Here is a 14,653-nt window from a genome sequence, read left to right as displayed (position 1 = left end):
TTTCGCGGCCAGATGCTCTGACCGTTACTCCACAGGTGTGGACCTGTAACAATATAATCAGTGCACACAATATAGTAGGTAACTTAATGAAAACTAGCCTTTATTGTTTGTATTACTTCATAACAACTTAAGCCAGTCTCCTTTAATCATATACTCCAAAGTTCATATATAGTCGATGACAGAACATGATGGTCTTCCCTCATGCCACTCCATTACATCCTTTTCAATGATTTCACTAGCGATTTTCTTTGATGTACAGTGATGAGTGTTTTAAGAAGGGCCTGTCGTCCAGAATGGAACCACAAGAATAATGCAGGGTTGAGTATTTGTGACCTTCATTCCAGTAGAGAAGACTGATATGTTTTGTCATAATGTATACACACAAATTTTATATACTGTATATTGCGTTTTATGTAATCTACACAAATATGTCATCAATAAAAAATTTTAATATTTTATGCTCGACCATGCCGAAACGTAGTAATTATACACCTGGTAGCAGACCTTTAATGCATGTCATTAAAGTACACCTACTCATTAAAGGTCAGGTCTTTCAGCCAATGACGACTCAAGTTACAACTGTTCAGCCAATGACAGGTCAGCTTTCTACCGTTATAAAACCGCAAGTATCGATTATTCTCGGATATGCAATCGAAAGAGAATTAGCGAAAAGTCACGGAGGCTGGAAATCCAATACTGTCGCAGAAGGTTATGTTCTGTTACTATAATAATTAGCGTTAATTGTAAATAATATTCAAATAAATTCAATTTGTCATCTCGTTTTTCAATGTCTAATTTAATTTCAATGTTATCTCTGTAGGTTCTTATGGCCTAGAAAGGTCAATGTGGACATCTGTTCCTCGGAAAAAATCAATACTTTCGCGTCTGCGCACATCTCACAACATACGGAACATTGCTGAAGGTCAGATACAATTAAAATTAATAATATCAAGTTAGAAATATGGTCGAGCATAAAAAGTCGTATGAAACTCGCCTATAATGGTAATTAAGAAGCTCGTATGAAAATTACGAAACTCGCTTGCGCTCGTTTCATAAATATCCATACTCACTTCTTAATTATCTTCATTATAGGCTCGTTGCATAATGTACTATAATAAAATTATCATGACCGTGCTTCCCACACAATTTATTTCACTCACTAATTTCTCTTTAAAAAAAAAAAACACAAATTTTACTTCTCGTTATAACACATAAATACTTCACATTTATGCAGTGTCCTCTAAGGATGCGATCACAGATCAGGTACGGTAACACATATTACTAGATTCTGCTTGAGATTTTCCATAAGAACACACAAACTTTAATCATATCAGTACAGTACAATGACAACAGGTTTTTTTTTCTAATAACTGCAGTCAAACGTAAATATCGAATTCAATTCCTTCAATGTACTGGTAGAAGAGAATACAAGCATCAACTCTAAGACCGCTGTAAACTTCGTGTTATTTAATGAATCTTCGTATTAATTTTTTTCTTTCAAATATTAAATTGATTTTTTTTTTTTCGTTTATTGTTAAAATGAAGATTTTTAGAAAAAAATATGTCAATCCAAGATCAAATGTGTTAATGTTTTATGTGTTTTTTTTTTCCTTGATCATTTGACGACGCTGTATAAAGTCCTAGGTCATTTAGCATTGGTGGATAGTTAATGTTATGTTTCATTTAACGACGCTCGCAACTGCAGAGGTTATATCAGCGTCGCCGGATGTGCCGGAATTTTATCCTGCAGGAGTTCTTTTACATGCCAGTAAATCTACTGACATGAACCTGTCGCATTTAAGCACACTTAAATGCCATCGACCTGGCCAGGGATCGAACCCGGAACCTTGGGCATAGAAGGCCAGCGCTATACCAACTTGCCAACCAGTTGGTGGATAGTGAAATTGGTGATAGCGAGATGGTGTTTGGCGATATGAGGCAGAGAATTCGCCATAGATTATCTAACATTTGCCTTACAGTTGGGGAAAACCTCGGAAAATTCCAAATAGGTAATCAGGTCAAGCAAGAATTGAACTCGCACCTGAGCGCAACTCCGGTTAATAGATAAACGCGCCTGCTACCTGAGCTACGTCGGTAGCCCCATTTCTGTGCTTCATAGTCACTAAATTATCTATGTCATCAGAATTATATTCGATAATTTTGCATATTCCCAAACTATAAAAATGAATTCAGCATCAAGACAAATGATCTGATTCAAAAGATACATTTAGTTCCACAGACATATATATCAAAATTTAAAAAGAAGTACATTTTTAATTTCTATTACATACATGAATAGAATTAATTAAAGCATACTTATGTACCTGATTCTTATTTAAGTGTAGGAAATGTATCTTATATTACACCTCATAAAATATTGTCAGATCAAAAACAACACATGAAGTAAAAAGTTATAATGATCGTACATTCGATGGAGTATAATGGCAAGAGGAAGAAAGAATGAAAAATTGCTAGATTTAGGTAAAACTAGCGCTGAGGTAGTTTCGATGATTTCGGAAGTGAAAATTCTTTAATTTATGAAATGGCGATTGTGGAATAAACAAAAGGTTTCGAAGGGATCAGAAAAAGTTTCAATTCTATAGGACAGCTTTAGAAATATCTCTCTTGTTAATGATAATACTGGCAACAGTGGCGGTGACAAAAATCTTCTATAAGTACTGCATATCCAGCGTTAACAAAAACCAGGTAAATTATTTCTTACAGTGCAGAATTTTCTAAGTCCCTACCATATATATCGGGCTTCGACTCATGATCTTTGATGTGCGAGCGCAGATGATATTTTAACGAATTTGGGTAATTAAATCCGTTTCCACACACTTCACATTTGAAAGGCTTTTTTTCTGAGTGTGTTCGAAGGTGACTTTTGAGATGCGCCTTCCTTTGGTAACTTCTCTGGCAAATTTCGCACTTGAAAGGCTTATCTCCAGTGTGAGTACACATGTGATATTTCAGTGAAGTCCCGGACTTGAAAGAAATTCCACAAATATCACATTTGAACGCTTTCTCCCTCGTGTGATTAAGCATATGCTTTTCTAACAACGTTGAATTCTTCAAGAAATTTCCGCAAATTTCACACTTAACGGACAACCTTCCTTTGTGAGTACGCATGTGTCGCCTCAAACTTCGGGATATAGAATAGCACCGCCCACAAACTTCGCATGTGAACGGTTTCTCTCCTGTGTGAGTCCGCAGATGTTCCCTCAGGGGATATAACATGGGGAATGCCTTCCCACATAAGTCGCATTTGAATGGCTTTTCACCTGTATGGACGTACACGTGATGAATCCGAGCGGCAGATGTAGGAAAAGCCTTTCCACAAGTGTCGCATTTGAAAGGTTTTTCGCCGGTGTGAGTGCGTACATGGTTTTTGAGTGTGTCTAGATTCGCTAAACCTTTACCACATACGTTGCACTTAAATGGCTTATCACCTGAATGGGTCTCCAAATGAAGTTGAAGGCCGTCAAACGTCGCTAAGACCTTGCCACATATGTTACACTTGAACACATTCACGTCCTTGTGGGTGCTCACGTGTCTCTGCATATGATGTTTCCTTCTAAAAGATTTGTTGCAAATGTCACAATCAAACGTTCTATCGTCATACTTCTTTCGGGAGACAGAAGTCTTAGATTTTCGTACAATGGTAATCTTCTGCTTCTTCAGGTCACAGCGTGGTGACGATACATCAGTCAACACTTCATTTATGTTTGTTTCTATATCACTGCTTCCTTGAGACTCGGTTAATCTGTAGAAAAAAATAGTCAATATTGTGACCACATACCAGAAATGCCATACGGCATATGACGTTTTGTGATTCTATCACTTAACATGGGAAAGTATAAACAGAGAGGCAGCCAGACATAGGATGCACAAATATTCGGCAGAAAATATCTGTGAGGTCAAGTCAAGTAATTTATAATAACGGCCCATATTCAGAAATGTCATCCTTCACCTCTTCATTCCTACAATTATGAATATGACAAATAATAATACTAATAATAATAATAATAATAATAATAATAATAATAATGTATTTAACGTGGCAGAGTTAAGGCCATACGGCCTTCTCTAACACTCAACCAGGAGTAAAACTGCGTTACAAAAAAACACTACAAATTTACAAAGTACACTACAATTTTATACACAAAACTGAGTAAGATAATAATAATAAAATGTAAACAACAAGTAAGTAGAAATCTGACATAATATATAACATACAGGAAGAAAGGAAAAAGCATAATAAAATGTGAACAGCAAATCAAAATAAATGAGACATACAAAGTATAAAAAATAAGACAATTATTCATAATAATAATAATAATAATAATAATAATAATAGTAATAAAATAGTGCAGTAAAAAGCATACAATGAATACAATATTTTTAAGTACACACAGTAAGTAAAATTATGATTATATATAGCTCAAGTTATCACATTATAGATATACCATTCTCGGAAAATATGAAAACAAAAATATAAAATAAGTTAAATATCACAAGAACATAAAAAAAATGTGAATACGTGGAAACATGCAATACAACACTTCTCATAATAGTAAGTTAGTTTGGGAACTCGTCATAAGATAATTTTCTAATTTGGATTTGAAAGATTTCAATGTTCGGCAGCCCTTGACTTCAGGCGGCAGAGAGTTCCAGTGACGAGAGATAGCAACAGTGAAAGATGAGGAATACAGAGATGATGTGTGAAGTGGAATTTCTAGCGTGTTATCTCGTTGTGATCGAGTATTAATATTATGATAGCGAGAGAGAGTATGAAAACGAGCGAATACATAATAGGGGGATGAAGTGTGCATAATTCGATATAGGAGAGATAGTGAGTGCAGATTTCTCCTCTCATGTAACCTAAGCCATGATAACTTCTCGAAAGAAGGTGAGATATGATCATAGTATCGAACATTACAAATGAAGCGGACGCACGTGTTATGAACACGCTGTAGTTTCTGAGCGGAATCAGTCCGGAGATCACTGAACAAAACGTCGCAATAATCGAAGTGAGGTAGAATGAGTGTCTGTACCAGCGTCTGTTTTAATTTAGATGGATAATGATACAATCTTTTTTAGTGAATGGAGAATAGAGAATGCCTTCTTACATGTATATTTAATATGCGTATCCCAATTGAGATTAGATTCGAAATCAAATTTTGATGCAGATATTGAAGCAATACATTTTGCCCTAGAGCAATTAATATGTACACCGAAAATCGTTTCACAATGCTATCTTACTAGTCGACTCAAAAGCTGCAATACAAGCTATAGCATCCAACAAATTGCCTCTTACAAATAAAATTAATGAAATCCGAAAACTAATAAAAATACTAGAAAACTTACAGAAGAAAATACACTTCCAATAAATACCATCACACGTTGACATAAGTGAGAATGAAATTGCTGATGAATTAGCAAAATAAAAAAAAAAGGCACAAACTGCCTAGACGAAACAAAATTTTGAGTATACACACATTAGACATCAAAATTAAAACGAAATCAGAAGCAGAAATACTCCATAAAATTATGCAAATCTAATCTTTCAGGTGAAGCTCCCTGTAAAGCAGATTTGAATAATTTCAAGGGAAAAATTGTTCCGGGGCCGGGTATCGATCCCGGGACCTCTGGTTGAACGTACCAACGCTCTCCCAACTGATCTACCCGGGAACTCCACCCGACACCGTCTCAACTTTTCCCTTTATATCCACACAACTCACGTGGGCTGACGAAATGCCAGAGACCCACATCGAGTGCACACAGTGTGACTTGGGATTGTGGTTTTCTGTTAACGTACACAGTGACGTATATATTATGCAAATCTAATCTTTCAGGTGAAGCTCCCTGTAAAGCAGATTTCAATAATTTCAAGGGAAAAATTGTTCCGGGGCCGGGTATCGGTCCCGGGACCTCTGGTTGAACGTACCATAAAATTGATCAACAATCACAAGGGAAAAAATGGGCAGATATCAACAAACTTTGGAAAACATAAAGCTTAAAACCAAGACAAGAAGCTGTTGCCGCCTTCCAGGTTGAACACCGGTCATGGCTGCCTTGCAGCACTTCTCTGCAAAATTGGAATCCTTAATACTGAAGAATGCCCCTTATGTAACTTCCCAGGTTCATGTATGGGAAGAGAACACCTTTTCATATGCACTGCACTGAACAAGGAAGCACAACGAAATAAAAACTTTTCTCAACTTTATTGGGAAGCAAGAAGCAAAATGGGTTAAATGATCCCAAACTGCGGCCATTAGAGAACAACAACAACATCGTTGTCCTTTTAAATAAGCAGCCCGCTGCACAATATACCTTAACCCTAATGATATTTCAGTTTACTCCTAATATGCATATATGGCGAAGGATTTCAAAAACCAAATACAATGCTTTTATAGGATTTGAGAAGAGCTATACACAACTGTATTACACTTTGGGTGGTGTGACAGATAATTTGGAGAAACGGTTTATGGTGACAAATAATGTTACTGCTGCTGAAGACCCCCTCAAGGAAGTCTATGCCTATGCCTGTTTTCATTTAGTTCTTTTTTTTTTTTTAAGTATGTGACATTTGCTTTCATTTTCATTTCCAATAACTTTCAATTATTTTTATTTAATATACTAGATTTCTGCAATGGGTGTTGTTAATCTTATAGGTAATGTCGTCCTATTACTAGTAAAACCAGTTAAGTCCAGTATGCAAGTTTTGTAAAAACAGCAATTAAAACTATATTAATTATTGCACGAAAAATCATAATAAATTCTTTAAATAAAATAACTGGTTTGTTGCCTACAACATTTCGGACTTATTGGATTTTACTAAATACAGAGCACGGAAAGACAAATCAGTGACTGGACTTAACTTATTTTACACAAAAAGTGGATTTAATCGGTTTTACTAGTAATAGGACGATATATTGACTACGGTACATTTAGGTTTTTTAGCAATCTTCTATTTAAAGCATGATCATCCAATACAACTAGTAAGATGTTACAAATTTAAACACTTGGTGGTTTTTGAAAGCCTATTGCATCTCAAGATTTCTGCTTCCTCCGTCAGGGAACTCCGCATTCTCACAAGACATGGTATTGCACGCTCAATCGAAATATATTAACTTATCTACAAAGGAAATGTGGTGCAGAGAGGAAGATATTCAGGCGTTAATCTCTTATGGACCAGGGCTCCTTTGATTGCTATTAATCTATCACATGAATCATCTAGTTCCAAGTTTACTTCCCTTCGAAAGAAAAACGTAGTGATGAAGACTTAAAAATCGACTGTCCTCACTCAGCTTTAAATCCTTATTAACTGGCTGTAGAAGCAAGCATCATACACCATCGAAACTTAGAGTAATGCTGTAAGTTTCTGTACTATGTCATGAATGCCACACACCAAAAATTAATTAAATAAACAACAAAGCAATGATACTCTCACCTCTCAGTCAAGACGCCCTCCTCCTCTGTCGTTATTTCCAATTTCAACTCCTCTTTCACTTTGCCCACGTCACACGAGACTTCCTGGTAAAGAAAAATTTCACATAAATGTGAGAACTGACAGACCAGAACAAGTAGCAAAGTAGCTGCTTACAAATTTAATAATTGAGAGCCAGACTGTTAACGGCTTAATGCCAAAACACGTTGCAAACCAACCAAATAGTGACAAATTTAAGGAAGCACAGTCGAAACTGTTTATAGCGACATCGCTTTTAACGACGTATTGGCTATAACAGTGAAATCTAATGGTCTCGTCTAAATCGTATATTAACACAGTATTTAAAAAATCGCTTAGTATGACATCGCTCATTACAACTTATCGTATAAAACGACGTATTTTTATCACATTTTCGGAGAAATTTATCGGGTATAACGTCCAATGTTGATTTTTGTTTGTTACATATTTGGGGATTACTGTCAAAAATGTAACGCTTATTTTGAAACTCTTGCTTTCAATTAGATTGTAAACTGTCTTTGCTGTGATTGTAGAAAACCAGAAAATTAAACTCCAATAATGTATTTTTTTTTTTAAGTACAGAAGTGGAATAATAGTGTATTTGTTATTTATCATTTGTGGTTATGTGTGTTGGATTTTGCTCATGTGTACGGTACAGGACATCACATTTGTACATTTTAAAAAGAAAAACAGGAGAAAGTGTAGGCCTTCGTGTAATTTATGTACAGAGGATTCTTTTTTTTTTTTCAGTTTTGTACTGTTAAATACGTAATTTTTGTAATACACTAACTGGAATGAGGATGTTTCATTCACGACTATTGTACTATACAGCACTTACAGTAAGTTTAAAACATGCTCAACATTTTATCACAGTCTAGTGTATAGTCACGAAGCTTGAGTTGTGAGGGTACTAGGAACAATAGACTGTGCCGGTACTATTTCGCATTGTCTGTGATGAGGCGATGGTAGCGATCCTAGTGGTTAGCAACTATCTATGGATGCATATTCGCTACGTATTGAGCTTCATGACTGTATATACTAGACTGTGAATTTATCTCATTCATTAGCCTAGACTGTGTATGTACTACAATATTGAACAATTTACATTGCTGCTACTTCTTTCTTCACTTATTATAGGTTTTTATATTTTGCTCGCATATTATTGCTGTACGTAATGTATAAATATTAGAAGAAAATTTCCTCTTCAGTCCTTCTTCACAAATACTGTATTATAAATGCTATGCGTACTGTATTTCTGTTACGTTTTTTTTAAGTTTTAACTCTGTACTGTTCATTAATCATGTAAGTGTGCAGCCTAAAATTTACAGATATAAAATTTTAGCAAAAAAAAAAAAACAAAAAAACAACGAAACAAAAATCCGGTTTGTGCGACTATCGGTTATAAGGACTGCTATAACCGGTTTCGACTGTATTGGCTAAATTTCGTCCCACCATGATCAATAAACTTCACTGACCTCCACTTCATACTTCACTCCAGGCAATGTAATTGGCTCTGCATTTTGCTCAAGCTTGACTTCTGATATCAGATAACAACTGGGATCCACAAACTCCGTCTTTATTCCAGAGGTATTAATCTTTAATGCATTCCCTTCCTAAAGAACAGAGATATAAATCATTACAAGTTAATCTTGGCCTGCACTCTGTTTCCACACGTCAGCATTCTGTAATTAACTGTAGTTTAGGCGAGAGATCACGAAAGAATCTACATGAAGCATAACATCTGTCAAACACAAAATATTAAGTAATGTAAAAAAAAATTATAAAAGAGGTAATACATCTACAGAAGAATCTTATTAATCCGCGCTATACTGGAGAATTCCCACGGTATCATTGAACCGTGCCGTTAAGTTTAGCGCCAAATTTTACTAAATACACAATCTCGCCAACATAAGAACACGACGTTGGTGTGTGGCGTCATTGGAGAGAGAAATTTGTTTATTTTCTTTCTGTGCCTTCTTCGTTCTGAACATTACTGAGAGATAGCACCACTGTTAGCTAAAAGGTATATTGCGCAAATATATTGCAAGTAGATTACGTGACTTAAGCACAGGAACGCCATTTCGTAATTTCATTTAAGAAACAAGCCAAACGAATTATCTTTGCATCAAAAACGGATGTTCCCTGGACCAAATTATCGTATTTTATAATTGTTTGAAACTTATTACATGACTTAGATGAGAGTCTCGAGACGAAACAGTTTTCCTATATTTGTTTTTTTTATTAAATGTTAAGCACCACTGTTAGGTACAAGGTGTATTTGCGCAAATATTGCGGGTAAATTATGACGAGTGGCTTAGATGAGAGGCTCGCGACAGAAACAGTTTTGCTGTAGCGCATGCGCGGATCTCTCATGCAGTTGAAGCATGATCCTTGAAATTATTTTCGCGTGTACATTGAAGATTAAATGATTGAGATCCCTTCTTGTTCCGGTTACAGACCTTGGATATACGAAGGTTAGGTTTGGTTAGTTTAGGTTTTTATTAGCCAAGTCCGCGCATGCGCAGACAGGCAATATCCTGTCGCGAGCCGCATATGATAAGTGATATGAGGTCGAGGAATGGGAGAAGGTTAGGTTAGGTTGGGTTGGTTAGGTTAGGTTTGGTTGGGTTGGGTAAGGTTAGGTTAGGTTGGGTTAGGATAGGTTAGGATAGGTTAGGATAGAATAGGTTAGGTTGGGTTAGGTTGGGTTGGGTTGGGTAAGGTTAGGATAGGTTAGGTTGGGTTAGGTTAGGTTGGGTTAGGATAGGTTAGGTTAGGATAGGTTAGGATAGGTTAGGTTAGGTTAGGATAGGTGAGGTTGGGTTAGGTTAGGCTAGGATAGGTTAGGTTGGGTTAGGATAGGTTAGGTCAGGATAGGTTAGGTTGGGTTAGGTTAGGTTAGGGATGGGGAAGTGACAGAAGATTTTAACATGAAGTTTATTTACATATTATGTAATATAAATATTGTTTTCATGTATTTGACGAAACTTTTTTATTTCAAGATAAAATTTGATTTCAATTGTTCATGTAGTAGTTAAAATTATATATTTTACTTATTTGGAAAAATAGAACTTTAAACAAACTTTTCATTAAACAATGTATTGTTAGTGTTATAATTCTGTAACTTCCCGATGTAAGGTAAAACTGGATTGATTTCATGAAAAATTACAGTATAATAATGTTACAGGAGACCGAAGAATGTGCCAAGGTTAGAGTGGGTTTGATGAGAGAATAGATTCGTGACAGGAGACCGAGGACTACTATGAGGTTAAAATGGGTTTCTTGAGGGATAGCTAAGTGACAGAAAACCGAGGGCTGTACAGTAATTTTAAGATAAAGACGTAATTAGGAGGGATTTCACAGGAGCGTGGTTGCAATATCAGTTTTTATTTTTAGTCCCACTGGATACAGGATGCTAGATGGATGAATTTTAGCATTCGGCTTTCTTTTTTTGCACTGCATTCCTTGTTGAATATATAAGTTGCTAGGTAGCCTGTAAATTCACTTTTGCGCCGGTAGTATTGGGGGAGCGAAGCTTTTACATGGCGCCAAGTTGACTCAATCGTATTTGTGTGTGCACCAGATAATTTGTTCACAAATTGTACGGAGTGGTTCACTGTTAGATGATTAAAACCGTGTTCACTTATGTTGTTATATGATTTCCAACAGTCTGAGATGATAGTTGTTCCTGGTTTTACCCACTTTTTTATTAGTTTTAGGAATGTTTGTTCACTACGGTCCTCTATTGGCACTAAAAAACACAGTCCGGTACCACGTTCGATACCTCCAAAGACCCACTGTCCCTGTACATAACGACCTTTGTAGTATTTTTGTTTACCAAATTTACTCTCATCTATTTCAATGACTTTCCCTGGACCGCCAATTTGGGTGGAAGACATTTCTACATAGAAAATTAACACAGATCTTACAAGGGATCTCCACTTACTGAGAGTATGGTCATCAAAATTGTACTCTTGTTTTATGTTATTCCTGGGCGTATTATTGAGGCTTTCATATAGCAGGAACATGATTTCTTCATATGTTAAGTTGTTGAACAATGACTCGTATCTTGTAGTCAACTGCATATTGCAATTTTTTTTTGTTACATCGCCATTTATCGCATTTCGTGTTGAGTTTCATTTGGATTCCACATTTTTTGCATTTGGCAGAAGTTTTCATAAGACCCACTTCCTGAAGAAATTTGACATTAATTTGAATATCAGTGAATAATATTACGAAAAATTTTCTGTTCGGTTTACCTTCATTGCCTATTGTTGATCTGTTGTAAGATCCGACGGAAGAATTGTACCTTTCTGTCATTTCCTTCTGGAAACGTTTTACAATGTCTTCTAAAGTGTCCATTTTATCTCGAACTAAAACATCTGTCGCATTTTCTTTTGTTTTATTACGGCTGAATGTGTTTATCTCTTTCGTATCGATGTTTTGTAGTCGGTCATGGCCTTTATGACAGTTTTTGTTTCGTAATATTGATAAACAATAAGAGGCCTATAATGAAAGCGGTGAATAATTTCATGGACCCTAAATTTTTTTTTTCGGAAAAGGCAGGCTATTTTTCTCTAGGCCAGAAATAAAACGGCAACGCGGTCATAATTACGTACTTAACGCTTTGGGGAACATTAACCGCAAATTTACTTTCCGTCATTTGAATGATATTCCGTCAAACACGCCTTTTTTCATATTCATTTCCTTGTGATAGCCCACTTTAAGATCTTACTACATCTGCATTTCTTTTAATGCGTTCAAAACACCGTCGTTGTACTACATAAAACCTTGCTCTTGACTAATGCAGTGAATTATTTAAGAATATAGTCGCGAATTTTACTACCACCATTTCGATTGTGTTTTGTTTGGCACGGCTCAGTACGGCCTGGTGACTAGTGGCCGGCGAGTAACGTCGACTACCGATATTCGTCTGCCGTGGGTATTATCCAGTTGTTCCATAGATATTCCTTACACAGAGGTACCGGATTACTGACAGTGCTTAAAAATGTAATAACTTAAGGTTCCTGTCATTGGACAAAAAAAAGATATATCAGTATATTGTGTGTTCACTTCAAAACTTTCCACCTTGAATAATTTTAGATGTGCAGGGGACAGCATTTTGAGGAAAACACGTCTATTTAGTGTTAGAGGGCGAAGTTCAAAATTACTGCTCATTGAATAGTACTGATAAATTTCTTCCAATTTACCTCTGATAAAGTCTTCTTCCCTTTTATGTGTGTGTCGTCAGTTGTTGATACCGTCAATGGATCGACCTCAGGATCCATTTTAACAACATCCATCACAACTGAAAAGGTAAATTTATAAATATACATACATATGCAGAATTTCTTAACTAAGATAATAGGCCTATTGATCACATGTTCAACATGGCACACAGAGACAAACAATATCTAGTAAGTTATCCACACAGAAATTAAAATGATATGACCATTTTAAAACAATATCCTGTTCTCAGTTCTTTGTCCGATATTTATTGTATTGTATTATTCAAGACAAAATACATGTACTATATTTCTCACAAACTGTTATGTTTGTTGTTTTGGAATAATGTGAGTAGGCCATGTTATGTTTCCCTGGATACCATAGTTAAACAAACTTCCTTGTTAAAAACAAGATCTTCTAAAATGTAAGTTTGAGTTTTGATAACTAATAAATATTAATATTAAAATGATTTGAACTGTTCTTTAACTAATATTAAAGTGCTAGAACATACACAAACAACTAATGTAAACTCATTAATGAAACGATAATACATACATATATATAAACAATGTCCTGCGTCTCCGTATGGCGAGCATAGGGCCACAATGAAGCAATTCGTTCAGTATAATTTCCTTAGTAATTGCACCACGTTACAGGCATATACGCCGTTACAAAACGAAAAATGTCATTGAAAGAAGCTTAAAGTGAAGAAGTATCCTATCAGTAAAGAAAATAATAAATGAGTAAAATAGATCAGAAGTACACATCTGTGAATTCCAGTGCCCTAGAACTTAATACCTCCAACATTGCAGAACTACATACAGGTTCTATCATCAGATTTCTTACAAATAAAATAGGAAAGAAAAAAACGTTTTTGGGATATTGCAATAGCAGATTCAAAGGACAGTTTACTACTTCTCCCTATTGTTTTTAGCAGCTGTATTTGTAGACTTTCGGAGAAATTTTTTAATAGTTAAACCAGTAGACCAACAGAAGTTCTGTGAATATTTTTCCAATTTCTATCTTTCGACATTTCTTTGAAACATTCTTCTCGCATACTTTCTATCCGTGTATCAATTTTTACTTTAAAATGACTTCAAACCATCTTCTAAGTAGCATAATTCTTATTCAAAAATATTTCTTCTGCACATTCCACCGATAATACAAATTCAGTTCAAATAGGACCTATCAGCATATTAAACGACTTACCTTTTCCATGTACTTTAGAATCAGATTTGCCTGGTTCTTTCCTTCACATGATGCTGATAAATGAAGTCGACAAATAGGGACTCAAAATTCTACATCCAAGAACTCCTTCATTATTTGCCTGTATATTCGTATGGAGTCAACAAATGTACGCCGTGTTCACGGCACAAGCTTCTCCCTTCCCCCCCCCCATCATGCAGGTCTCAACCAGTCTCCTGTAACCCACGTTCCACGTCACAAATGCGGCATTGGTGTAGCGTTTCTAGAGAATTACCTATATCATTAATTGTACAAGAAATAAGTATTACGGCACATGTTTCGTGGTCATTTAACGATCAGCATATTACTCTATTGAACTCGGGTACTATGCTACACCACTGACCAATATTTTTCTTTAAAACTTTCTTTACATAAAGTATTCCATAAAATTCTACGTAACTTTCATTCCATCTATTCTTTTCGTTTCCCATCGCTAAAACTTGAAAAAGCTTCTACTGAAAAATTACTTTAACATCAAGGATGCCGTGATCAATTTCTTAGAACGGAAGTTTACCGCACTAGAAGTTTGGGTGATTTGTATATTTGATTCAGTGAAAATACTTTTTTACTAAAACATTATCGTAGCTCACTGAACCATAGCGCCTTAATATTAATCATCATTTTTAAAAAACCATAAATTCGACGATTTTACATTTTTTTAAATCATCTGAACTTGCTGTGCGCTGTCGTAGCCCCAGCTTCCTTTATATTTTC

At 35.6% G+C, this 14,653-nt stretch overlaps 1 protein-coding gene across 1 annotated transcript; it reads right to left on the bottom strand.

Moving 5' to 3' along the window:
- Positions 1–2,226: 2,226 nt before the first annotated feature.
- LOC138698613 (zinc finger protein 234-like) lies at positions 2,227–14,363 on the bottom strand. Its single transcript, XM_069824667.1, has 5 exons — positions 13,904–14,363; positions 12,679–12,776; positions 8,944–9,081; positions 7,454–7,536; positions 2,227–3,763 (listed from the first exon to the last, which is right to left on the bottom strand). The coding sequence occupies exons 2-5, from the start codon at positions 12,769–12,771 to the stop codon at positions 2,719–2,721; spliced, it is 1,359 nt and encodes a 452-aa protein (XP_069680768.1). The 5' UTR covers positions 12,772–12,776; positions 13,904–14,363; the 3' UTR covers positions 2,227–2,718.
- Between the last annotated feature and the right edge of the window lie 290 nt (positions 14,364–14,653).

This window comes from Periplaneta americana, chromosome 4 (assembly GCF_040183065.1).
Source record: "Periplaneta americana isolate PAMFEO1 chromosome 4, P.americana_PAMFEO1_priV1, whole genome shotgun sequence".
Classification (NCBI taxonomy): domain Eukaryota; kingdom Metazoa; phylum Arthropoda; class Insecta; order Blattodea; family Blattidae; genus Periplaneta; species Periplaneta americana.
Note: the sequence above shows the minus strand (reverse complement) of the source record. Positions and strands in the feature narration are given on the sequence as shown.

Excerpts from the sequence above, each read along its gene's own strand:
- LOC138698613 (XM_069824667.1), bottom strand. The coding sequence starts at position 12,771 with ATGGATGTTGTTAAAATGGATCCTGAGGTCGATCCATTGACGGTATCA. Across the intron at positions 9,082-12,678 it reads GGAAGAAGACTTTATCAGAG|GAAGGGAATGCATTAAAGAT; the intron begins GTAAATTGGAAG and ends TCTGTTCTTTAG. Across the intron at positions 3,764-7,453 it reads GAGGGCGTCTTGACTGAGAG|ATTAACCGAGTCTCAAGGAA; the intron begins GTGAGAGTATCA and ends TTTTTTCTACAG.